Source organism: Parus major, chromosome 23 (assembly GCF_001522545.3).
Source record: "Parus major isolate Abel chromosome 23, Parus_major1.1, whole genome shotgun sequence".
NCBI lineage: Eukaryota > Metazoa > Chordata > Aves > Passeriformes > Paridae > Parus > Parus major.
Window position 1 is genome coordinate 3,383,639 of NC_031791.1, and position 23,243 is coordinate 3,406,881.

At 51.2% G+C, this 23,243-nt stretch overlaps 2 protein-coding genes across 5 annotated transcripts; both read right to left on the minus strand.

Annotated features, from left to right (window-relative positions):
* Positions 1 to 34: 34 nt before the first annotated feature.
* Positions 35 to 20,972, minus strand: STK40 (serine/threonine kinase 40). 3 transcript variants are annotated; one of them, XM_015649253.3, is made up of 12 exons: positions 20,885 to 20,972; positions 15,093 to 15,205; positions 13,073 to 13,192; positions 11,984 to 12,069; positions 11,368 to 11,511; positions 9,968 to 10,195; positions 9,402 to 9,454; positions 6,573 to 6,688; positions 2,520 to 2,664; positions 2,113 to 2,232; positions 1,764 to 1,848; positions 35 to 1,129 (listed from the first exon to the last, which is right to left on the minus strand). In XM_015649253.3, exons 3-12 carry the CDS (start codon positions 13,182 to 13,184, stop codon positions 911 to 913), a joined length of 1,308 nt encoding a protein of 435 aa, XP_015504739.1. In that variant the 5' UTR covers positions 13,185 to 13,192; positions 15,093 to 15,205; positions 20,885 to 20,972; the 3' UTR covers positions 35 to 910. The 3 variants fall into 3 exon arrangements, with proteins under 3 accessions (XP_015504739.1, XP_015504740.1, XP_015504741.1); XM_015649254.3 differs by lacking the exon at positions 20,885 to 20,972 and adding an exon at positions 18,256 to 18,428; XM_015649255.3 differs by lacking the exon at positions 13,073 to 13,192.
* A 1,021-nt stretch (positions 20,973 to 21,993) lies between these two features.
* Positions 21,994 to 22,886, minus strand: LSM10 (LSM10, U7 small nuclear RNA associated). 2 transcript variants are annotated; one of them, XM_019008839.1, is made up of 3 exons: positions 22,734 to 22,886; positions 22,223 to 22,703; positions 21,994 to 22,090 (listed from the first exon to the last, which is right to left on the minus strand). In XM_019008839.1, the coding sequence occupies exons 1-3, from the start codon at positions 22,753 to 22,755 to the stop codon at positions 22,021 to 22,023; spliced, it is 573 nt and encodes a 190-aa protein (XP_018864384.1). In that variant the 5' UTR covers positions 22,756 to 22,886; the 3' UTR covers positions 21,994 to 22,020. The 2 variants fall into 2 exon arrangements, with proteins under 2 accessions (XP_018864384.1, XP_015504629.1); XM_015649143.2 differs by having other exon boundaries at positions 22,223 to 22,886.
* Between the last annotated feature and the right edge of the window lie 357 nt (positions 22,887 to 23,243).

A 23,243-nucleotide genomic window follows, 5' to 3' on the forward strand; every position in this document is an offset into this window, starting at 1 on the left:
GGGAACAAATACAGTAGAGACTTCAGCCAGCCCCTCCAATCTCTAGGTGGATTATTTTGGGAAGCTTTTCACATTATAACTCATATATTACATCTGTACCACAACTGAGGGGGGAAACGCTAAATCAGAATTAATGCAACTGTAACTGCACCTGGGATATGCTACTGAAAAATAAGATTAAGTCATAGATCCTTATAAACTAAAAGAATCAGTGAGAGGTGGGAGAGGGAGCAGGGGCCCTAGTGGGCCAAGTCCTGTGAAAACTTTGAACTGGGGACAGGATCCGATCCCTGCAGGCGGAGCTGCCCGGACGACTCCTCAACTCCTGCCTGAGGCGGTGGCTGGGCTCTCTGGTCACAGCGGTGGCCACACAGGACTGGCCAGCGTGGCCAGACCAGGCATGCGAGGACAGAAACAGATTTGATGCAGATGAAGGGAAGTGGGAGGTTTCAAGAAATTCTGCCTTTCGAGAAACCCTGATAAATCCAAGCTTATTCAAACCACACGGAGTGGGTGCCACGGGCCTGCTCCGCGCTGCACAGCCAGGGCTCTGTGCCAGCAGCTTCACCCTTGGAAGTCTCCTCCTTTCCCACGGGCTTTGCTCGATCCAGAGAACAGCATGGTTAAAAAGACAAGAGAGGTAGATTACAGTCATGATTAAAAGCAGATTAGTCATCTAGGCTTCGATTTTAAAAAACAGATTCCAGAAGATGCCAAGAGGTTGCTGCTTCCAAAACTAGCTTTTCCAAAAGTCTTCTCCCTCCGGAACAGGTGTGAGTGCGTGTCCCTGGACAGAGCTTGGGATTGCTACATTATTCCCCGTCATGGGACACTGATATTGCTGTAGGCTGGAGCAGGTGAGGTGAGGGCAGACTGCAGGGTGGTGCTCGTGCTCTTGGGGCATGGGAAGCTACTTCCGGAGGTACCTCTGGGCCAGGATGGCTGCATCCAAAGGGTTCATGGGCTGCGCATCGTGGCCCAGGCGCCGCACTGGCGGGATGTTCCCGAACTGCCGCTTCTGCAGGAAGCTCTTGGCCTCATGCAAGGTGTTCTTCTCCTCAGCCAAGAGCAGCTGCTGCCTCATGTAGTTCTCAAACTCATACTGGGAACACTCCTCTGTCACCTTCACCTGCAGAGACCGACTTGTCAGAGATGTGCCTGGCAGCCCCATGGGATAACTGGGATCCTAACGCAGGAAAGGGATGCTGGGCACGCAGGCAAGACTCTTCGTGAGCTGGCAGTGCCACCAGGACACAGGCTGGCCACCACAGCCGCTCTGTCCTGACATGGCTCATCCCAACCCTGGCAGCACTGAGGCTGCAGCTGCATGAGCCCTGTCCCTGTGTCACCGCCACAGATCCTGCACGGCTGTCCCTGGGCAGCCAGGCCATGGCCAGCACTTCTAGCATGAAACATACTGGCAGGAAAACAGGATGTTTGCTCCCATGGCAGAGCTCACTGGGAGCCAGAGCCAACACTGCTGCCTCCTCCCAGCATTCCCAGCTGTGTGTGAGGGAATGAGCACTGCTGGGTGCAGAGTGAGCTGCTCTCATCAGCTCCGGGGCTGAGCTCACTTCCTGGCAGCTCAGCCAGCTGGATGTGCCTCCTGGTCCCAGCAGCATCAGCCTTTCCTTCCATTGCACAACATAAGGGACTCGGCTACGTCCTCCCCGCCCTCCCCTTCCCAGCTTGGGGACACAACAGGTGCCATCACAGATAGACCAGCACAGAAAAGCAGTTCTGTGGAAAGCAGGGAAACCTACCTCTTGGGGGTTTTCAGGATTAGCCACTTGGTCATCTATGTCTGGCACCACCTGCAAAGGGCCACTCAGCGAGGACATGGACTGCCTGGAGGAGAGCACAGCACTGGGATCCAGAGCATGGCACTGGCTCATCCAGCCCCAGGGTGATCCCACTGGGATTGCCATGCCTGCTGTAAGCATTTGCACAGGCCTCCCCAGCTGTATCCATCAGCACAAAGCGGTGGACACATGGGATTTAAAGGCTTACTGCAGTTCCCAGACCCTCCTCTGGTGAGGTGAGCCAGCCACAGCTGGAACAACACAGCCTGCGGCCAGAGACAGCGTGTCCTGTCTTTCCCCTTGCACATACCAGGACGCTATGATGGAGCTGAGGGAATCCAGCACTTCAGAAGCTGTCAGCCGCTGCTGTGGGTCCAGGACCAGCAGTTTCCGGATCAAGCACACAGTGTTTTCTGAGACCCGGCCATCCCTGGGAGAGACAGCATGTGGTGAGCCTGGGGTGGGCAGAGTGGTGGCAGGATGGACATGCTGGGAGCACAGGCCAGGAGCTACAGGAGCCACCACTGCTCTGAGCCTGCCTCACCTTCCCCACAAACTGTCCCAGCCCTGCTCCTGCTTCCTAGTGTCTACTGCACACAGCCTGTTGTCAGTACTGCTGTGACTCTTGGGGTGCTGAGGGGGGGAGCTCCTCCAGCTGTCCCAGTAAGGCCCAGTGAGCCCCACCATGGCCAGGCAGGAAGGGCAGGCTGTACTCACTCAGGGATGGTGTACTCGGCAGCCTTGATTTTGCGGAAGAGCTCCTGAGGTATGCTGTCGTAGAAGGGGAACTGGCCATAGAGCATGGTGAAGAGCACCACCCCCAAGGCCCACATGTCGCTGGGCTTCCCACGGTATGGCCGGCCTGTGGGAAGAGGGCACACACAGCCTGAAAACGCTGGAAAGCATAGCCTTGGCAACCCCCCTCACCTCCCACAGAAGAGGTGTTGAGCAACCCCCACATGGGACCCTTTTTCTAAGCATTAACCAAAACACTTTGAGACTTCCCATAACATGACACCAAAACTTTCCAAGCTGCATACTCTGCGAATTAGCAAATTGTCCATCTCCACACAAGTGTCCTCCTGTTCCCTATGGAGCAGGATTATCCCTGCTGTGAACCAAGGGCATCAGGTAGTTGGAACTGCTGTGCTGGAGTTCCTGGGTCAGTGTCCCTTGCACAGAGCCACCCAGCTTGCAAGTTTGTGCCAAGGGAGAGGGAATTCAAGGACCAGGGAGCACAGGGCAGAAGGAGGCAGGAAAGAAGCCTAGGAAAGATAAAGCTGAGCCCATGGAGAAGGGACTCTGTGGGATGGATGTAGCACACAGCCACTGAAGCCAGATGTAAAGCCACAGAGTGTGAAGGAAGGTGCTTTCCTGTACAAAGACACTAGACAAACCCTAACCGAAGGCTGCTGCAGCCCCAGGATTCACCTCATGGAAATGCTGCTTCTAAACCCCTTTGGTCACAATAATCAGCACTCAGCAGCATGGACAGGGTCACAAAATCAAACCCCAGTGCTACAGCAGCACACAGGACTCAGGGAGAGACTTCCTCTGACTCACACAGTGAGTCACTGCTGCAGCATTTGGTATTTGTACTAATTATTCTTTGCTTTATATGTTCAGAAAAAGGCACCTCTCCCTACTCCTCCAACTTTTCCTGCTGTGACATTTCAGCAGTCATCCCTCAGCAGAGACAATTTCTCCTGGAGACCTACAACAATGATTAATTCCTCAGGCGTTCCAGCTTTCCCCTGCTCAGGAGCACCAGCAATACAGAGGGATGTGCCAAGCCTGAAGGTGGTGGTGACGCCTGGAATATCCTCAAGTAACTTCCCCCTTGATACTGGGAACTGCAGACTGAGGAATTTTGGGAGAGCGTTTTGGAGAGCACAGGATGGGCCCCATGGGAAGGGTTTTTGGCAGACACTGGATCTGGGGTGCAGCACAATGGCAGCGAGAGCCAGGCTGGGCAAAGCAGGATGAGTCCTGAGCTAAGGCTGCATCTTGCAGGGTCTAAAACAGTCTCAGCTGTTAGAGATCAGCTAAGACAGCCTGTTCAGTGCCCCATGGCCAGAACACAAGAACACCACAAGAGAGCCCTTAGAAGAAACATGAGAAGAAGTAGATGATCTGCCCTGGAGGCCTGGGTAGATCAGCACCCAGGAGCCGTAAGGAGCAACTTCCTGTAGACCCTTTCAGCCACTTAAGCCACAGCTGCTCCAAGCGCCTGCAGAGCAGTTGGCTTCTATCATCCATCTAGTCACAAAGGGCTCAGGATATCCTGCAGAACAGGACAGGCTTGCAAAAACCCCAGGATCCACTTCCTTGCTTGCCTTTGCTCCCTTCCTGGCCAGGAGGGAAGCACCTCAAATCTGCCTGGCAGATGATGATGGAAGAGTTCAGCTACATTTACAGCTGCTGTCTGCAAACCTGGCAAAAAACCTTCTGAGGGGAGTCCACTAGAGCTGGATCTTCCAGGACCGGCTCCCTCTGAGGGCATTTCTGCAGTACAGCTGCTTGGAACAAGTAACTCATGTGTTAATGCCCAATATCTGGATCTACGAGAGGGAGGGGCTTTGTATGCACAGTCCCACCTGTACGTGCACACTTCAACACTCATCTGGCTCACCTGCATGAGAAGAAAAAGACCCCCAAATGATGCCTGGGTCACTACACTGACAACCAGGACCATCCCTGCCTGCTCAAAAGCTGATACAGGAGCACAGAATGACCAGGTTGGAAGAGACCTTCAAGATCGAGTCCAACCCAGCCCTAACACCTCAACTAGACCATGGCACCAAGTGCCACATCCAGTCTTTTATAAACTCACCAGTGATGGTGACTCCACCACCTCCTGGGGCAGACCATTACAGTACTTAATCACTTTTTCCATAAAAAACTTTTTCCTAATATCCAACTTCTACTTTCCTTGGTGCAGCTTATGACTGTGTCCTCTTGTTCCGTCAGCTGCTGCCTGGAGAAAGAGACCAACCCCCACCTGACTGCAACCACTTTTCAGGAGGTTAAAGAGAATGATAAGGTCATTTCTGTCTCCTTTTCTCCAGGCTAAACAACCCCAACTCCCTCAGTCATTCCTCACAAGGCTTGTGTTCCAAGCCCCTCACCAGCCTCGTTGCCTCCTCTGGACACGCTCAAGAGTCTCAACGTCCTTCCTAAACTGAGGGGCCAGAACTGGACACAGCACTCGAGGTGTGGCCTCACCAGTGCTAAGTACAGGGGGAGAATAATCTCTCTGCTCCTGCCGGCCACACTATTCCTGATCCAGGCCAGGATGCCGTTGGCCTTGGCCACCAGGGCACACTGCTGGCTTATGTTCAGTGCCTGTCACCAGTACCCCCAGGTCCCTTTCTGCCTGGGCACTGTCCAGCCACACTGTCCCCCAGCCTATAACATTGCAGGGGTTGTTGTGGATAAAATGCAGGGCTCAGCACTTGGACTTGTTAACTTCCTCTTATTGGATTCTGCTCATCTATCCAACTGTTCCAGGTCTCTCTACAGGCCCTCATACCTTCCAACAGATGGACACATGCTCCCAGCTTAGTGTCATCTGCAATTTTACTCATGGTAGACTTAATACCCTCATCCATGTCATCAATAAAAATATTGAACAGAACTGGCCCCAGTACAGACTCCTGAGGGACACCACTGGTGACTGGCTGCCAGCTGGATTCAGCACTGTTCATAACCATTCTCTTAACCCAGCAAAGAGTGCTCCTGTCCTAGCCTGGGCTGCCAGCTTTTCCAGGAGTGTGCTGTGGGAGACAGTGTCAAAGGCCTTGCTGAAGTCCAAACAGACAACATCCACAGCCTTTCCTTCAGCCACCAGGCAGTTACCTGGTCATAAAAGGAGATCAGGTTGGTCAAACACAACCTGCCCCCTGCTAAGCCCATGATGGCTGGATCTGATACCCTGGCCAGCTTCCAGTCATCTGGAACCTCACCAGTGAGCCAGGACAGTTGGTAAATGATGGAGAGAGGCTTCAAAAGCTCATCTGCCAGCTCCCTCATCACCCTGGGACAGATTCCATTTGGTCCCATAGATTTATGAACAGAGCAGAGATGAGACCTCATGAAACCTCCTGAAGCAACTGGACAGAAAGCACAGCTGTTCCCAAAGGTTCCATGCGCTGGGAACAGTTAAAGGTAGGACACCAGGGAAAGCTGCTCTGTGCTAGAGCCAGACTCTGCTCAAAGCCTCTGCTGGAGACAAGGCACAGGCCAGGCTGCTGGAAGGGGATCCAGCCCAGACTGCTCTGGTCTGATGTCATCATTCCTTTAATTTTAAGTAACTCCTCTCTGTTGGTCCAGAAGCTGCCCAGAAGGTCACTAGTTCTCTCCTGTAAGTAGCAGCAGCTGGAGGAACTGGTGCTCTTAATGCACAGCTGGAACACTCTTGACATCCTGGTGGGATTTGGACTGGCTGCCCCTTGGGCCCAGGCTTTTACCTGCAGCTTAAGGGAAGCATCAGGAACTGAATTCAGACACTGGAAACAGAACCTGTTGTCTGCAGTCAGACTCATTTGGGAAAAGCCAGATTTGAATTAGCTTTGAAGTTCAGACAGGCCTTAAGAAAAAAGTCAGGCTCACTCCTTCCTTCCAACTTTCCCAGCTGGAAAACCAGACCAAGTCTCCTAACTAGACCTTAATTAAGAGGCTCTCATGAAAGTACATATGGGAACACAAAGGTGGTTTTATTTATTGTAAGAGGCACAAATGAATGCCATGAGTGTCGAGGAGAATTCCTACCGCTGAGCACGTCTGGGCTGATGTAGGCAGGGCTCCCACGCTGGTCCTTCAGTAGGTCATCCTCGCTCACCAGGTGTTTTCCCAGGCAGAAGTTGGTGATGGTGATCCGGTGAGTCCTGGGGAGAAGCACAAGGTGTCAGGGAACAAAGGCCATCCTGCACAGGCCACGCAGCACAGACAGCAAGTTGACTCCAGAACAGAGACTGTGCCTGTGGGGCTTTCTAGGAAGCCTGAAGTGCTGAGAGAAGGCATACAGAGCTGTAAAATGAACTCCATCCCAAAGGGGAGGGATTCCATGCCTGCCAGCATGGCTTGCAAGGCACCCACAGGGCAAATAAAAGGGTCTGTGACAATGCCTGGGTGGCCTGTGTTGGCATGGCTGTAAGCACAGGGGGAACCTGGCTCATATTGCAGCCACACTTGGCCAATCTCCCAGGAGCATCCCAGCCTGCAGCACCAGAGCTGCAGGATCTGCCCCAGCTGTTGCTTGACCACTGGAGGGCATAAGTGTCAACAGAGCTGGCTTATTTTAACTGCTGACATCTTCTCCACACAATTTTCTGGGAGCTAAGGGAAAACACCCTGTGGAAGCTGTCCCGTGCCTGGCCCCCATCCCACACAGCAGCCTCATGGCAGTTCTACTTGATCCACAGGACTGCTCTTCACATACAGGTGTGCACTACACAAAGCCTGATTGACACCCAAAAACCTCACACAGAAATGGGAGAGCTCCAGGTACAAAAAATTTCTTCATTAGTTCACTCCCACTTCCCTATAGTACTGCCAGCTCCCATTTACATTTTTTTCCAGTACAAGTGAGCTAATTACTAAACTATTGTTCCATTAATCTTCCCTGTCATTCAGATAATTTGGATTTTAACTTATAATGTAAAGGTGCGAGTACAAAAACACTGGAAGATTTCTTGAAAAGTGTTTCACAACTAGAGCCTGAGTGAATGGATTAAGTCAGTCACAATAACCAAGAAATATTTCCAGCCAGTCTCACAGACAAATGAAATACAACCAAGTGTGGGTTGGCCATGGGGAGCTGGTTATTAAAACAGACAGACTTGTGTTTAAGAAGTGTTAGCTTCAACTGTCAGGAGACTTTCCTGGCTGAATAACAAGCTGCAGGATTTGTTAAAGATTTAAAAGACTAAGTGTTCTATAGGACACTAAAATGTTCAGGGTTGCTTGGTTCTGTTTAGTCCCTGAAATTTGATCTAATCTGTAATCACCCTACTCTTCCTGCACTGGCTAATGGGGAAACCTGAGAAGCTTTAATGTCTGTGGGAGCTCCAGGTGGGACGTGCCTGCCAGGACCTTGCAGTGCCACCTTGTTACCTTTATTCCCTCCCCTGAGAAGGCACCTGGCTCTTTGTGAGCAGGGCTGGAACAGAACAAAGGGTTCTACTCAGCCCCACCGGCTGCTCCTCTCCATGGAGATCACTCTTACACCTCTCCCACCCTTCCCTGTGACTCACTGCTGCACAGGCTGCAGCTTTCCCTCACCAAGGCTGAGTAAAAAGCAAAAGCAGAGTTTTAACACAAAGAGTGATTCTGGCAAGTATGTTCAAAGCTTCAAATACCTCTTCCTGCTAGTGGGACCCTGGGTGTAGCCCCATCGGTGGGGTGCTCCCCTGCACTGAGTGCCCAGAAAAGAAGGGAAGTTCATGGATCCTTTAAAGCACCACCCTTTGTCTGCATCTTCCAGCAAGGACGAGAATCAAAGCAGCAAGAAGAGATTTATCCTACGGCAGCTCTACAGAAACAACTTGAAACAACTTAGAGGTGGCCCTGAGAACCAGCAGCTGCTGCGTGTGCGTGTGGGGGGAGGGGGGGAACCAAGAAGTTCAAGCTCTGTAGATAAAACCCCTTTCCTTTCAGTGTTAGGGAGGAGAAAGCAGCAAGCTGTGAGCCCAGCAAACCTGTGAGCTTTGTAGACTCAAAGCCTGCAGAACCCCAGCCTTCTGCTTTTTATTCATTCCACAGAAACCCACAGTGTGAAAAGGATGAATTCCACTCATTCTTCAAGTTAGTGCAAAATATTTAGTCAGTAATGTAATCTTGGAGGAGAGAACAGAGGATCTGAGCTGAACTAGGCTGCCAGCTAAAGAACACAGACCCCAAGGCACTGAGCAGCTCCAAAGAGTCACCAAGCAGAGTCAGGCCACCACCCCCTGCCCTGAGCTCCTGTCCCTCTCTGGGCTGATCCCTCCAGGTCTGCACCAGCATCCAGAACCTGCCAGGCTCCAGAGGCTCCTGTCAAACCAGCAATGGAACAAGGGAGCCATTTCATACACAAATACATACTGGACAGAAGTGCTTTTGTTTAGATAAGTCACTATTTCACTGCTAGTAAAAATACAGCAGTGCAGCAGTCAGATCTAACACTGATGTGATTTTAGGACAGCCAGCAGGGCTGGGAATGCCTTTAGCATGATGGAGGGTGAATGATGGGAACAGAACCAACTATCATATTTTTTTTGGTTCTTTTTAATATCTATTAAATCAGTACTTCTCTTGCAGGTTACTAAATTACTATAAAATTCAGTTTTCAGCAGTTGAATTCAAAAAGAAGACCTGACAAATGGCCACTAAGCTGGGTGGGAAAAGTGAACTACCTAGGCAGGGCTAAATTAATTTTTGGAGATTAATTTATATAACTTTGAACTGGATTTGTGTTTTTGCACAGCCTGCTTCCCTTTCCCTCACCCTCCAGCACCAGAGCACTCAACAAGTGCTGCCTTTATCTGTGTTTGTATTAGAAATCTGCTTCAAGGAAGAAACAAGACTACTGACAGGCCAGCAGCTCTCCAGCACACTTACCTTTTGTTTAGCACCATGTTTCCTAGTTTCAAGTCTCTGTGCACAATATTTTTCTGTAAAAAGTACAGGAGTATTACATGAGCAAAAGTCTGTTTGTTGTAGAAGTATAAATTTCATACTTGCATAATAGCACTAAAATAAATCATGGCATCTGCACTCTGAAATAACCCAGGTCAAGGTTTCAGGTCAGGTTCCAACCTGAGTACTTTGTACCCTTCACTTTTGATTGTGATCGGGACAGAACAAGCACATTTGCTACTTTGAACACAAAGACAGACTTAGTGTACCTAAGAGACCTGAAACTGAAGTATCCAGGTTTACTTAGAGCAATCTGATAAGCATTCCTTTACCAGACCCATGCTGCACTGCTGTGCCAAGGCAGGACATGTCTCCTGTGTCACAGGGGAACGAGTCAAACATCAGCAGAATCCATTTTTATTACAATAGTTTCTAGCCCTGTAACCTGGCCACTGTCTGCCCCAGGAAGTTTTGAAGCATCTGCTATTCTAATGTGGGAAAACTCTGCCCCCCAGCACTGGAAGGGACCTCTCTTTCCAAGCTCTCACCTTGTGTAATGCTTCTACCACTCGTACCACATCATAAAATATCACCACGGTCTCCCGCTCACTGAGTCTCTTCTCTTTAATGACATAATGCTGCAGATTGATCAGATCTGCTGTTTTGTCACTGAAATCATGAGCACAGAGACAGTCCAACACCAGGCAAATGCGCTTCTTCATCTTTCTGACCATCCTGTTGGCTTCAAGATCTTCTATGATTTCACAAGCTCGGTCCTGCAGGGAGGCAAACACAGCAGCAACCCCTCAGGGAAGTTCCAGGGCACATGCACAGAGCCTGGCAGAATAAATAACTGGATAACTGGGGAGTGATCTCAAAATGAGCAAATGGAGTCACAGTGATTGGCCTTTGTCCCAAGGCAGGACTTCAAAAAGATATAGGAGCTCTACTTAATGAATCACAGAATCCCAGACTGGCTTGGAGGGAACTTACAGCTCATCTCACTCCATCCCCTGAAATGGGCAGGGACACTTTCCACTATTCCAGATTACTCCAAATCCCATCTAACCTGGCCTTGAACAATTCCAGGGATGGGGCAGCCACAGCTTCTCTGGGCAATCTGTGCCAGGGTCTCCCCACCCTCACTGGGAAGAACTTTTCTGAGGAGGAGGAGTGCAGAAGGCAGAGGAAGTCTCTGCTGTGTGGCTCTGTGTGCATATCAGCTCTAAGGCTCTTTATGTACACAGACACCTTAAGCTGAACCCAGGACAGCTCTGCAGTGGAGAAGCCTTTGGGAACAGAGGGACCCAACACACAGTTCATATGAAGAACAAAAACCTCAAGGCACAATTAACAGTTCTTCCATGACAGTAAACAAGACACAGCTGAGCTGGATATTTGGCTTATTTAAGATTTAGTACAGATGGTCTCAAGTGAAAAGTGTGTTGGCAAAATATAACCAGCAAATCAGGCAATACCAACACCCAAAGCAGTAATTGCTATCAGCCCCTCACATCAGTGAACAGCCCTAAAGGCACTAGCAGCAACACAATCCACTCACACAAAAGTTGACCAGCACAGTGACTGGTTTAACTTGCTAAAACAGTTTCTTGGCTATTTGTCCCCTCTTAAAAGTTATAAACAGTACAGAGACCAGAAAGCACAAATTTAATTCTAAAAGGTGCTAATTAATTTGCCAATGAAATAGCTGTTGTTCTGTTTGAAGGGGGAGTGCTGAGTGCCTGTCCCATTGGTGAATGCTCTCACATTTCCCAAAATCCTGCTGTACTCTCCAGAGCTCCTGTTCGAAGCAGCAGTTGTTAACCTCAGAGTGCTGCAACTTGGACACACAAGAGCAGGGTCAGCACGAACTGTACATTAAACAAAAGCAGCTCAATCCATCAGCAATCCCTAGCATTGCCCCAGCCTGGATGGTGACCAGGTGTACCTGGAAGAGCCCGTGATGATGGACCACTCCTTCCTGGTTGTGGAGCAGGGAAAGAAGAGAATATTCCGTGTGCAGCAGCATCTTGCCCTGTCGCTCCTCCTGGGTTTCTGTTCCTTTATCACCTCTTTCTTCTAAAGTGAGAATCTTCAGGAAAAGGGAAAATGTCTTTACAGTTCCCAGAGGCACACAAATGCCCCAGCCCTCTCTCAGTTTTGGCATTCCCATGTGTTTAAAAGCAGGTTGAACTGCTCTGATGGTTGTGTCCTTGCCACAGGCCTGTCTGAAGTCAGCACCATCCATGCAGAATGGACAGCAGCAGCTTCATTAATGTGGAAAGGTGGCTGTTTGCAAACATCTCAGGTGCTTTTTTCCTCCTGGAGCTGCCCCACTGAGGTACAGTTCCAAGGGCTCTGGGAAAGCAGCACAGCAGCAGAGGCCTCATCTCAGGCCTGATCCGGATACAGATCTGTGCCTAGCAGCACTGCCCTGCCAAGGGGGAGCTGCAGCAGCTGTGTCCCACTGCACTGGTTCAGCCCACACTACTCACTCCCTGCCCAAGTGCTTCTGCACAAGAGCTGGAGAGCCCTGAAGGTCTGGGAGCCTGCAGTTTGCTTACCTTGAGCTGATAAAAGTCATCTGTCCCATCCTTTCTTGCCAAACACTGAACAATACTTGGCACAGGGGAGTTACCTAAACGTGGACCTACAGCACAAAGCAGAAACAGACTTGTTTTCCCTCCAGCAGCAGTGACTAACCCAGATTACATCAGCTGTTACCACCTAAATTTGCTCTCACCAAGTTCCCTTTTTTGCAGGAGCTCGGGTGCATTTTCACAAATCTAAAGCCAAACATAAAGAGGTCTTGAACTCTGAAACCTTTTGGGACAATGTTTCATTTGTTCCCTGGAGAAACATTTATCAAAGCCCACACATGGCCCAGCTGTTTGCAGAAATCCTGATTTCTGCATGCCTGAACCACACATCTTTTACATTCACAGCAACACCCATGGCAACTGTTACTGCCACACCTGGGAACACAGCTGCCACCTCTGTAGGGATGGCTCAGGGGTGTCCAAATTAGCCCAGATTGCAGGTTAACATACAGTCTCCACTCCTCACTTTAAATCAGTCAGCTCCAATTGATTATCCATTGGTTTCCAATGTGAAGTCCATAATTTTTGACAGTTTATATAAGCCATTCTGAACCAACAACTATTCTAGCAACTCTCCAGAGCTGGCAGAGCGGCCTTGCCTTGGTATATACTACTCTGAGTGACCACTAGTGAATTATTAAGTTGCCCCCATGCTGATGTGACAATACATTCCAGGTCAGCAGGGTCAAACACCTCCCCAAAGTTCTAATCAAAAATTAGAATGAATGAATGAATTTGGTCTTCAACAAAGCTTAAGAATGGAGTTAAAAAAAATAATTAAAAAAATAACAACCGAAAAACTCAAGGGGGTAAAATCAACATCTCATATTTTGCTCCCAAGCCCTGCCTGCCTTGCTGCATTGGCATCCCTCATCTCCTCAGCTTGGCCAGCTGCAGGAGCTCCCAAGCTGCTGCTCTGCACATCCAGTGACCTGCACTCTCAGGTAAGACACCGAGTTACACACCTGCTTCCCCTCATTTCACAGTGCCTTTTATTTTCAGTTTTGTCACCAGCAGCCATCCTGCCAACTGCAGAGCCCCCTCCCTGCTTACCCAGGATGAAAGGACCTGCTCTTTTGGCGTTATTCCCCGAAATCCCCGCGCACAGAGCCTTTGCCTTAGCGGATGTTTCCCCGGCTCCTCTGTCTGATGCACGCCGCTTCATCCTTGGCTCTTGAAAGAGAAGATAGATCACATCTGATGAGCCACAGAGTTATTTTCTCCTGTTACCCCTAATTTCTGCTGGAAGGCTCTCACCTACGGATGCACTGGTGGCTCTGCCTACTTGTGTGTCTACACACAGCCCTGGCTCCCTGCTGACAGACCAGGGGTGGGCTGCAGGCTCAGAGCAGTTCTCAAGGCATAAATCAGCCTCCTAATTCAGGGCAACATTTCCTACAACAGTTGTTTGAGAGACATAGTGGGAACAAGTCAAGATAATTAAAGCTTGTTTTACAGCAAAAACAAGTTTGCAAATTAACATATTCCAAAAGCTCTGAAAGAAGATGCCCAAGTTAGCCCTGTGTATGGATGTCTGCTACTGCTGCAGCCTTTTGGGGGTTCCTCCACAGAGGATCCACATGAGGCATCACAGCCACCCACTGAGTCCCTCAGAGGCTCCAGTCTGCTCCTCAAACAGCCAAGAATGCACAAAACTGACCACAAAAATTAGTATCTTTCACCTTTCCCAACAAGGGCATAGGAAACAAGCACAATAGTTATTGTGAGAGTCAGTTCAGTGAAAAATGTATTTTTAGCCTTGAAAAAAGTCCACTCTCTTTGTACCTTGTTAGGCTCTGACCTTATTACATCTCCATCCACCTACATTCAGTGCAGCTGGAATTTGGAGTCCAGCACATGTCATCTGAGCCTCTATGTGCAGGAATCAATGATGTTTTTAGAACTAACTTACTAAATGCTCCAATGGACAAGGCAACACTGGTGACAACACGTGTGTTTGCCTGCACAACCACTATGGGCAAAAACCCATTTGATCTATTAAATGTGAATCTCATTGTTGGCATCCAGGAATTTATTCAAGGTCCACACATCACCACTATTCAGCACCAACAACTAAAAACTCGACTACCTCCTCCTTATTCAGGTAGTGCAGAAAGTCTGATTTCCAACATCCATTTTCTGCTGCTTAAAAATCTAAAGAGAATTTGCACAGTCAAGACCTAAAGAGCCAAATAAATTCATAGTTTATGAGCAAAACACTTCCTTCTCTTAAAGGAGAGCGCTGTTTCAGTTTAGCTGGAAAAGCATCTCTCAGATGAGCTGCTGGGCGTGGTCCGAGCTCTCCACCTCCATCAGCTCCAGCCAATGGAATCTTTGCTCCCAGTACACTTCCTCTTCATCTCTAGCTTTTGGAAAATAGCTTCAAAGACTTTCACAAACATCTATGCATTCAATGTCTGTGCTCTAACTTTTTAAAGATACTTTGGGGGGTAGGTGAGAAGAGGAATCAAGCACAGCTCCATTTCCTTACTCAAACCAAATCCCAGGAGTTCTTCCCTAAGACAGGGGAAAATATTTTTGGGGTTGTAAATACTTGTTTTAGAAGATCCCGGGTGTTTCATCACATAAGAGATTGATAAATCACCTCCCTGTGAGTGAAGTTCACCCTCTGGCAGTCCCACCCTTTCTGTGGACACAGACTGATCTCACTGCATTGATTCATCCAGCAGCACTTGTCTAGGACCAGCACTAGCCAGGAGATAAAGGGAGAAGTCTTGCAGCAGACTGCATCCCTGCACTCCTGACTCCCAGCACCTTCACACCTCCACGTGGTGTGGAGACACACAGAGCAGTGTCACCATCCCAGCAAGCTGAACAGGACACAGTTCTGACCCCCACATGCTCCTTGCTCTGCTCATTCTGAATCCCTGACTCAACATCATTATAAACTCCTCCTCTCCTTGTACATCACTACCTTTACTGGAAACATGTGAGTAACATTTCCACTGGAGAAACCCCCTGCACAGGAACTCTGAGGTAAACCCATTGTGCAATCTGGGCTGGACAGGCTTGCTGGTACAATGGAGTTACTGCAATCAAAACAAACACTCACGTAGTTCAGCATCAACTGTATTGTTACTCTCCTTCCAAACTAGGTTTTCCAACGTCTCAGGAGGCAGGAGTCATCACCTTGGAGAAGGCTGGATGGGCAAAAGGTCAAGGACTCTGTAATGGGAAATGAGATACACTTGGTGCTGCTGTTCTGGATTATTCTGAGTATGAAAATAAAGGATGCACTGAACCTTTACAGCCCAAAACATCTCTCTTTGTTTGGGCAATAAAAGGGCTCTGGAAGTTCAGGCCCTGCACTGCAGGACAAACTCCCATGTCACCCATCTCCAAAGTGATGTAGGACAGGCCCTTGGAGTAGGGACAAACACAGGCTCCACTTTATTGCACTCCCTGCAATGCAGCACCTGCCTGGGATGCCCAACAGCATCTCAAACACACCCAACTGAGCACCAAGAGACTCCATGCCATCACCAGCAGCTTTTTATCATGATAGGAGTTAACAGAGCTCGAGTCAGACCAGTATCTGATATCACTGTCCCTAGGATGGAGTGTTTTAAACATGGGTTTGTCCTGGTTCCTTGCAGATCTGTAGGAGGCTCTCTCTCAAGACTGATCCTGCTGGTGTTAAAATGATTTTTTTTCTTTTTAGTCTTAAGAACTGGAAAGTCCCACCTCTTTGTGGACAGATGCATCCCCTCCCCCCAAAACCAAACTGAATCAAACCACCCTCCTCCCTTGTCCTGCCATTGGAACAAAAAAAGGTCCCTCACATAGACAAAGTTACAAGCCCAGCACAGTTTCTTATACTTTTAAAAACTTTACAGTTTTTTATACAGAAATTTATACTTAATTTTGATGTGGCACATGGAATGAATCAAACATCTCACTGGAGAAGCCAGTCCAAAGCCTCTCACTTGTGCTAGTTATGGCTTTAATAGAATTATGAATCAATTAATTTGGAGACCTACATGTAATGTTTTTTAATTATGTAGCTTAAGGAAATTGTTTAATTCCTGAATTACTGCATGTCCCAGTGCCCGCTGTAACACAAATGGAAAACATGAGATGAGGAAACTGCCCTTTTCATCCCAGAATAAGGAACAAGCAGGTCCTGCAGTCCAGCAACCACAGCTCAGAGCTGGGGCTGGAAAAGGTATCTTCGGGGCATGAGCAGGATTACTCAGTAGCACATAGAGCACTCATGGCTCCAGAGCAGTTGATCCAGCCACCACTGCACTTTTGGGGGGTTCATCTTGCACCAAGGGCACAACACAAGCTCAGTGGTGGTTATACTTCTTGTGTGAGAACTGGGAACCCCAAAAGTGCTCGATTCCACTGCTGTGATGAGCTGACTGTGGATAAGTCAGTGGATGAGCTGGGAACCAGCAGCAGGTGACAGAGCCCAAGAGCACCTGCTGGAAGTTCAGCACTGCTGATAAGATGCTCCTTCAAGGAGCTCGCACCATTCCAGGGACCTGCCTCTGGAGCCCACAGATGGGAGACAACCTGCCACCCACTGCAGCAGCATTTCTGCCCAGCATTCACTCCTGAAGCCAAAAGCATTGGGGATGAAGCTGGAGAGCTGCTCCACAGGTTTCTGTCCCTCTCTGTGCAGCCTTCGTGTTTGCAAAAATGAACCAAAAAATGGAATCTGGAATCACATGAACAGCATCAGGCTGCACCTTTACCCACCCAAGTACCACAGTGGGCAGTATTTACCAGGGATGGTTAATCCAAGGTCACTTTAAGCCTGTATTGTCTCATGGGAACCTGTGTTGGACATGACATAAAAACCTCCATGAAGAAAACATTAAATGGGTAAAAGCTGGAGCACAGCCCAGCTTCTCACATGGAGCACCAGCAGGTCGTTGTCACTGCAAGGAGCAACTATCCCAATGTTGCCTCACTCCTTCCTGGGCAAACCTGGCCAGGAACAGCTCAGACCCGAGTCATCAGCACTCCCAGGGACAGAGCCTCGGTTCTCATTGGAAAAGTTTCCCTGAGCACAGGCGGAGTTTGGATCAGGCAGGCCAGCGGAGGAGTCACTGGCTGGGGGATTAAAGGGAATGTTTGCAGGGCAGATCCCAAGGAAAGCAGGCTATTGCAGTAAGTGTATGAAATTTGGTCAAAAACACACTCCTTGTGTCCCAGTTGGTCATCAGAGACCAGAAGTGCACCAAGAAGACATCATCCCACCCTGGGAGCAGGGAAAGGAGAGTCACCCACCAAATGTCTCCAAGAGCTTTTCAGCTTTTCCTCCTCACCAGGCAAAATTTCTGCCCCCCTCATCTACAGCTCACCCTTGTCCTCTTCCTCCCACACCACACACAGCATGATCTAAGGGGGAAATTGAGCAAGAGAGTCATGTGTGGTAACATGTACTGTATTTCATTAAGCTGATGTGCATTTTAATATTTAAATGACCCTTAATCAGGGGAAAGTTACTTTCTGGACATAATGTCCTTCAAAGTTTCAGTCACAGGACTTTTGTTTTGTTCTTCAGCACCAAACCAGTGCCCATCCTATCTGCACTGTCCCTCCTCCTGCAGCCAACTCAGCCTTCCCGACATCATCCCTAAAGATAACGTGGAATACACAGGGGAAGCCTCAGCCCTTCCCTGGCTCCTTGCTCATCATCTCACATGAGCATGTGGGGAGAAGGAGCAGAGGCATCAGGATGGGCTCCATTCCTCTCCCTCTGCAGGAATGTTACCATTACTGAAGGCTCTGGGAGTTGAACCGCTCTCTTCTCTAAGAGAAGTGATAATATAGATATAAAAAAAGCCCATTGGATGACTCAGTCCAGCCTGTGTTCCGCTGCTCTGCCGTTCCAGGAAGGGAAGTCTGCTCCCGAAACGGAGCCCTGAGTCACAGAGTTCTTGGAACCGAGTGGAGACTCATTCAACTTCTTCCCTAAGCAAGAAGTTTAAAAAACAGGAGCAGAGTTTCTCTGCCCTCAGGAGTAGGAAGAATCCTGGGGCACCAGCACAGCACAAGGGGCTGGGACAGAAGGCACCCAGGGAAGTCTGGACTCACTGAGCTCTACAAGCTGGGAGACAGGAATACCTCTGGTAGCCTTTGCTAAACCATCCCACTAGAGATCCTCCTTCCTTAGCCCAACCTTCAGATCAGCTGAATCCTTGGCACATGAACAAGGCACAGCCAGCACCTGGGAGCCCCTACAGAAGCCCAGCACACCTTACCTCCACCCACATCCAGCTGAGGTCAGTCTCCAGCTCTTCAGGGACAAAAACAGCTTCCACAGGCCAAGTCACACATCAGGGAAAGCAAATTCCATCCCACCTGCCCACCCGGCAGCCAGGGAAACTCTGGGTTCCAGTGCGTAATTATGGCACAAGCAACAAGCCAGGCTTTCTTCAAGTCCTTCTGATGCATCAACACATGAGATAGCCAAGGACTCATCTCTGGGAGTTCCCTCTTTGGTTACATAAACACCAACCTCAGCTTAACCCTTTTGTGCCAAAGCACAGGCCACATCCACCAGGAAAAATCCCCATTCCAGCTCAACGCCGTTACATCAGGAGCCTGGAAATGCAGCTGCAGCACTTAAGGCTGCACTGCTGCCCCAGCACACGAGTCCCTGACCCAGTCTGTGCCTGTGGTCAGGCTCAGCTTCCAAACTCCACCAGGGGTGAGGGGTGGGTTGTATTACAAGGTTTTATTTCTCATTTATTGCTTCTGACACTATCAATATGCCATAAGCCCCTGCAGCAGGACCTCTGTGTGCACAGAGTGCAGTGTGACCCACACACGTGCTGACTCTTCCCAGTGAGGTGTGGCTGCAGTTTTTCACAGTGGTGACTCACCTGGCCCTACCTGGAGACAAACGTGTTGAAGTTACCTGCACACACTGCCAGGCCTACAGTGTGACAACATGCTAACATAAACTGCACACTCACAAAAAAATATTAACCAAAATAACCTGTTTCATACAGAAAATGAACACAGACACATCAAACCTACTCTGTCCAGCAAGAGCTCCCAGCTGGAGCTCCCAGGCAGGAAAGAGACACATACTGTACCCGCTCAGAGCACCTGAGCCTCTGCACAAGTAACACACCCCTGAGCTCAGTGAGCAGCTCAGGCATAATCCCCAGGGCAGTTCCTCTTCATAGTCACAGCATAGTTTGGGTTGGAAAGGACCTTAAATACCCTTCCACCCTCCTGCCATGGGCAAAGAGACTTTTCGCTATCCCAGGTTGCTCCAACCCTTGTCCAACTTGGCCTGGAATGTTTTCAGGGATGAGGCAGCCACAGTTTCTCTGGGTAACCTGTGCCAGGGCCTCCTCACCCTCCCAGAGAAGAATTTATCCCTAAAATTCCATCTAACCTTGCCCTCTGTCAGTGTAAGGCCTTTCTCCCTTGCCCTGTTACTTGAGACTATTTAGTCTCTGTCCATCCTCTTTGTAGCCCATGCAGGTACTGGAAGGGGCAGTTATGTCACCCTGAAGGCTCTCTTCTCCAGGCTGAACAACCTGACTTCTCTCATAGCAGAAGTGTTCCAGCTCTCTCATCCACTTGGTGCCTCCTCTGAACTCACTCCAACAGGTCTAGGTGTTTTCTGTGCTGAATCACAGCACAGCTTCGTGCCTATGAGGCTTCCATTGCCTGTTCCAAGCTCTGTAACATCCTGAGGGTCACAGCCCAGCTGAACTTTGCTTTTAAGGAACACAAGTATGTGATCAAACCCTCAGTATGGATACCACAGAGAAACAATCAAATGATGCAGCACAAGCCCTCCAGCAACAGGGAAATATGTCCTGAATCCTGCCTGCTGCTGGCCCAGGGCTCCATGCCAGCAGATGAGTGCTCCTGGGCTGTTCCTCGGGTCACACCTCACCTGGGTGCCAGGCACCTCACCTGTGTCCCACTGTGTCCCTGCTGCCTCAGAGGAGCTGGCTGTCCCACAGAGGGGTGGAGGCTCAGCCCCACCACATCAGGCAGTGGCCTCTTCTCTGACTTCTCCCACTCCTTCTGGACATGAGATTGCAGCCTGAGACCCTCAGCAAACCTGTTCATACCAGTAGATGTTAAGCCCATACAAGAAGGCTCTAAACTAGCAAAGAACTGAATCCCCAGCACTGGTGCAGCACATTTCAGCACAGCCTGGGCAGAAAGGAGCAGCTGGATGGACACATGAGGAACCCTAGACCCTCCGTATCATTGGGCAGAGATGCCATCCCCTGGGGTGCCCCCCCCAGCAGTGAGACCTTTCACACCCTCAGTTCTGCAGAGGCAGCAGGCTCCCAAAGGCTACGACCAGAGAGGGACAGCACCCGGCTCTGGGGGTGGGAGGTGCCCCAGTCCCCTGAGACCCTCGGGTAAGCTCCCATGGGAGTGCAGGGCAGGATCCCTCCCTGAATCCGACACCTGCTGATATTACTCACCCTCACTCAGAGGCATAACCCTCATCTACCCACTGCTGAAGCACACGAGGCTCCTCCTCGGTACAGGGGTCCCAAAAGTCTAAATTCAAGGGTTCCTGCCCAGACTGGAGGCAAAACCAGCCCTAGTCACGGGCTGTGCCTCCTTCGGCCCCCCAGACCTGCTCCCGTGCTGGCAGCAGCGTCCAGCCCCCCGAGCTGCTGCCGGGCAGAAAGGGACGAACAAGCGATTTACCAAGGGGCCTTTTCAAACCCAGCCCCCCAGCCCGGAGAGCACCGGCAGCACCCTGCCGAGCCGGGCGGCCAAACCCCCGCCGAGCCGCCGGCACCTGGGGGGCTCTCCTGGCCCGGCCCCTGTTCCCCCCGCTCTCTCGCGCACCCACGGCTCAGCCCCGACTCCCACCGTTCTCTCCCACCCCTCACTCACCCATGGCCCCGGGCCCGGCCCGGCCCGGCCCAGCCCAGCCCAGCCCAGCCTCTCTCCGCTCCGGCGGCCGCCTGACACCGGAAGTGACGCGCCGCCACCGCCCCCCACCGCCAGCCCGCCCCCTGCCGGCCGCCGGCGGGACGGGGACACGGCGGCGCTGATTGGGCGGTGGCGACAGCGCGGGCGGTGATTGGAGAAGAGAGCAGGGGCCGGACGGCTTTTGCGGCGGGCTCTGATTGGTTGGGGCGCGCAGCTGAGAGGGAAGAAAGCAGAGGAGGCTGATTGGCTGCGGTGCGATAAACCCGTCGCTGATTGGCCCAGGCCGGGCCCACGAGCCCGGAGGGTTGGTGAGCACGCGGGAGACTCGAACGCGCCATGATTGGCCAGGAGGCGGGGCTTGTCCAGACGGCCCCGCCCGCAGAGCCCCGCCCAGCGGCACTGGGATCCCCGAGCAAGGACACCCTGTGTTGTGTACCCCCGACAGGGACCCCGTGGGTTTGGACCCCCGGACTGGGACCCCCAGGCTGCGATTCTCCGGGCTGGATGCATAGAAGCCCCATGCTCTGACCCCTGGGCAGAGACCGTTGGTGTTGGAACCCTCTGGGCTGGGCCCCCCAGATGCCCTGTGCTGCTGCCCAGCCCCAGGCCCGTGCAAAGAAGCACCCCCAGGGCACACCCCCCAGCTCCTCTCGCAGAGGCCACATGGCTCCGTGTCCCGCGGGGTCCCTGTGGGAACAGGCTACAGTGGGCTGCACCTTGGTAGCACCGCAGTTTGTGGAGGAGGAGGAAGTAGAGGAGCTGGCAGTGCCAGCATTCTGTGTCCTGGGTGAAGCACATTCCTACTTTTTGAGGCAGACAGTGCTGCTCCTTATCCTGCATATTCACACCTCTTCACCTTGCTCTCTTCTCACTGAACACTTCCAGAACAGTGGCCCAGCAGGAAGCTGAGCACAGAAACAGAACCAGCCCTTGCACAGCTCAACACCAGCAGCTCCAGCTCCCAGGGCAGCCATGCTGATGACAGCAAGTTCTTTGCTCTGTGGGCAGGGAAAGGCTGAGCCAGGGGCAGGGGAGAGACGAATAGCTGCCAATGGAACATGAAACGAGCAGAGAGACCACAGAGACTTTAAGTGATGTTATTCACTACAAAAAACAGTCCTGCTCCTCTGCAGGCACCAATGGGGGGAACCGCAGAGCCCCAAGTCCCTGGGGGAAGATGAAAATGTTCCTGGAGGGATGGCTGGTGTGGAGGGGGCTGGCAGTCCACCAAAGGGACACGTCCATCCCAGGCCTATCCCGAGGGTATCCTGGCTGTTGTAGGCAGCACCAGGTCCTCACCTGTGCTTGGCACAAGGGAACTCCCTGCGGCCCTTGTTGCGGCCCCCGAAGCACCGCACCCTGTGGATGGCCTGCAGCTGCTCCTCAATGGTGGCCCGGATGTCCACCTCATCAGGGATGTGCACATAGCGGATGTTCCTGCCGGTCACAAAGAGCTCATCCAGGTGGGACACAGCACCCTGCCTGTCCGTGAAGGTCACCTTGGCCAGGCGCACGTTCATGAAGGCATCCACACTAGTGATGCACCCCATGGCCGCGCTCTCATCACGCAGCTCCACGGTGGTGACGCGGCCACACAGGCCCTGCAGCAGGATCACCAGGCTGTTCTCGGCGATGGTGCGCTCCTTCACCGAATGGCTCACCTCCATGGCAGCTGTGGCGGGACAGGGTATGCCCTGGGGCTGGGGACACCCACCCACCCACTGCAGCTCACAGGGACCAGTCCCTTCCCATGGGCCAACCCCTGCACATGGAGCAGCCCCTGCATGCTCATCTGCACATGAAGCAGCCCCTGAACGCTGCCCTGAACACATATCTAGCACACTGTACCAAACCTCAAATGCTCACCTGCACACACACATCACCCCTTGCACTCTCACCTGCACACTGTACCAAACCTCCAATGCTCACCTGTGAACACACACATTTCCCCTTGCACTCTCATNGCACACACACATCACCCCTTGCACTCTCACCTGCACACTGTACCAAACCTCCAATGCTCACCTGTGAACACACACATTTCCCCTTGCACTCTCATCTGCACACACACCTGCACACTGTACCAAACCGCAAACGCTCACCTACGCACACACACATCACCCCTTACACTCTCACCTGCACACGTATGGCCGGTCACATGCCCACCTGCACACACACAATCCCTTTCACACTTACCTGCACATTTATCTGCACCCATGCCATTCCTCGCACTCCCCTACGCACCCCCACCACCCCTCGCACACTCACCGCACGCCGCCCCTCTCCCCACTCACTCCCATTCTCCTCGCCCACCCCCCTG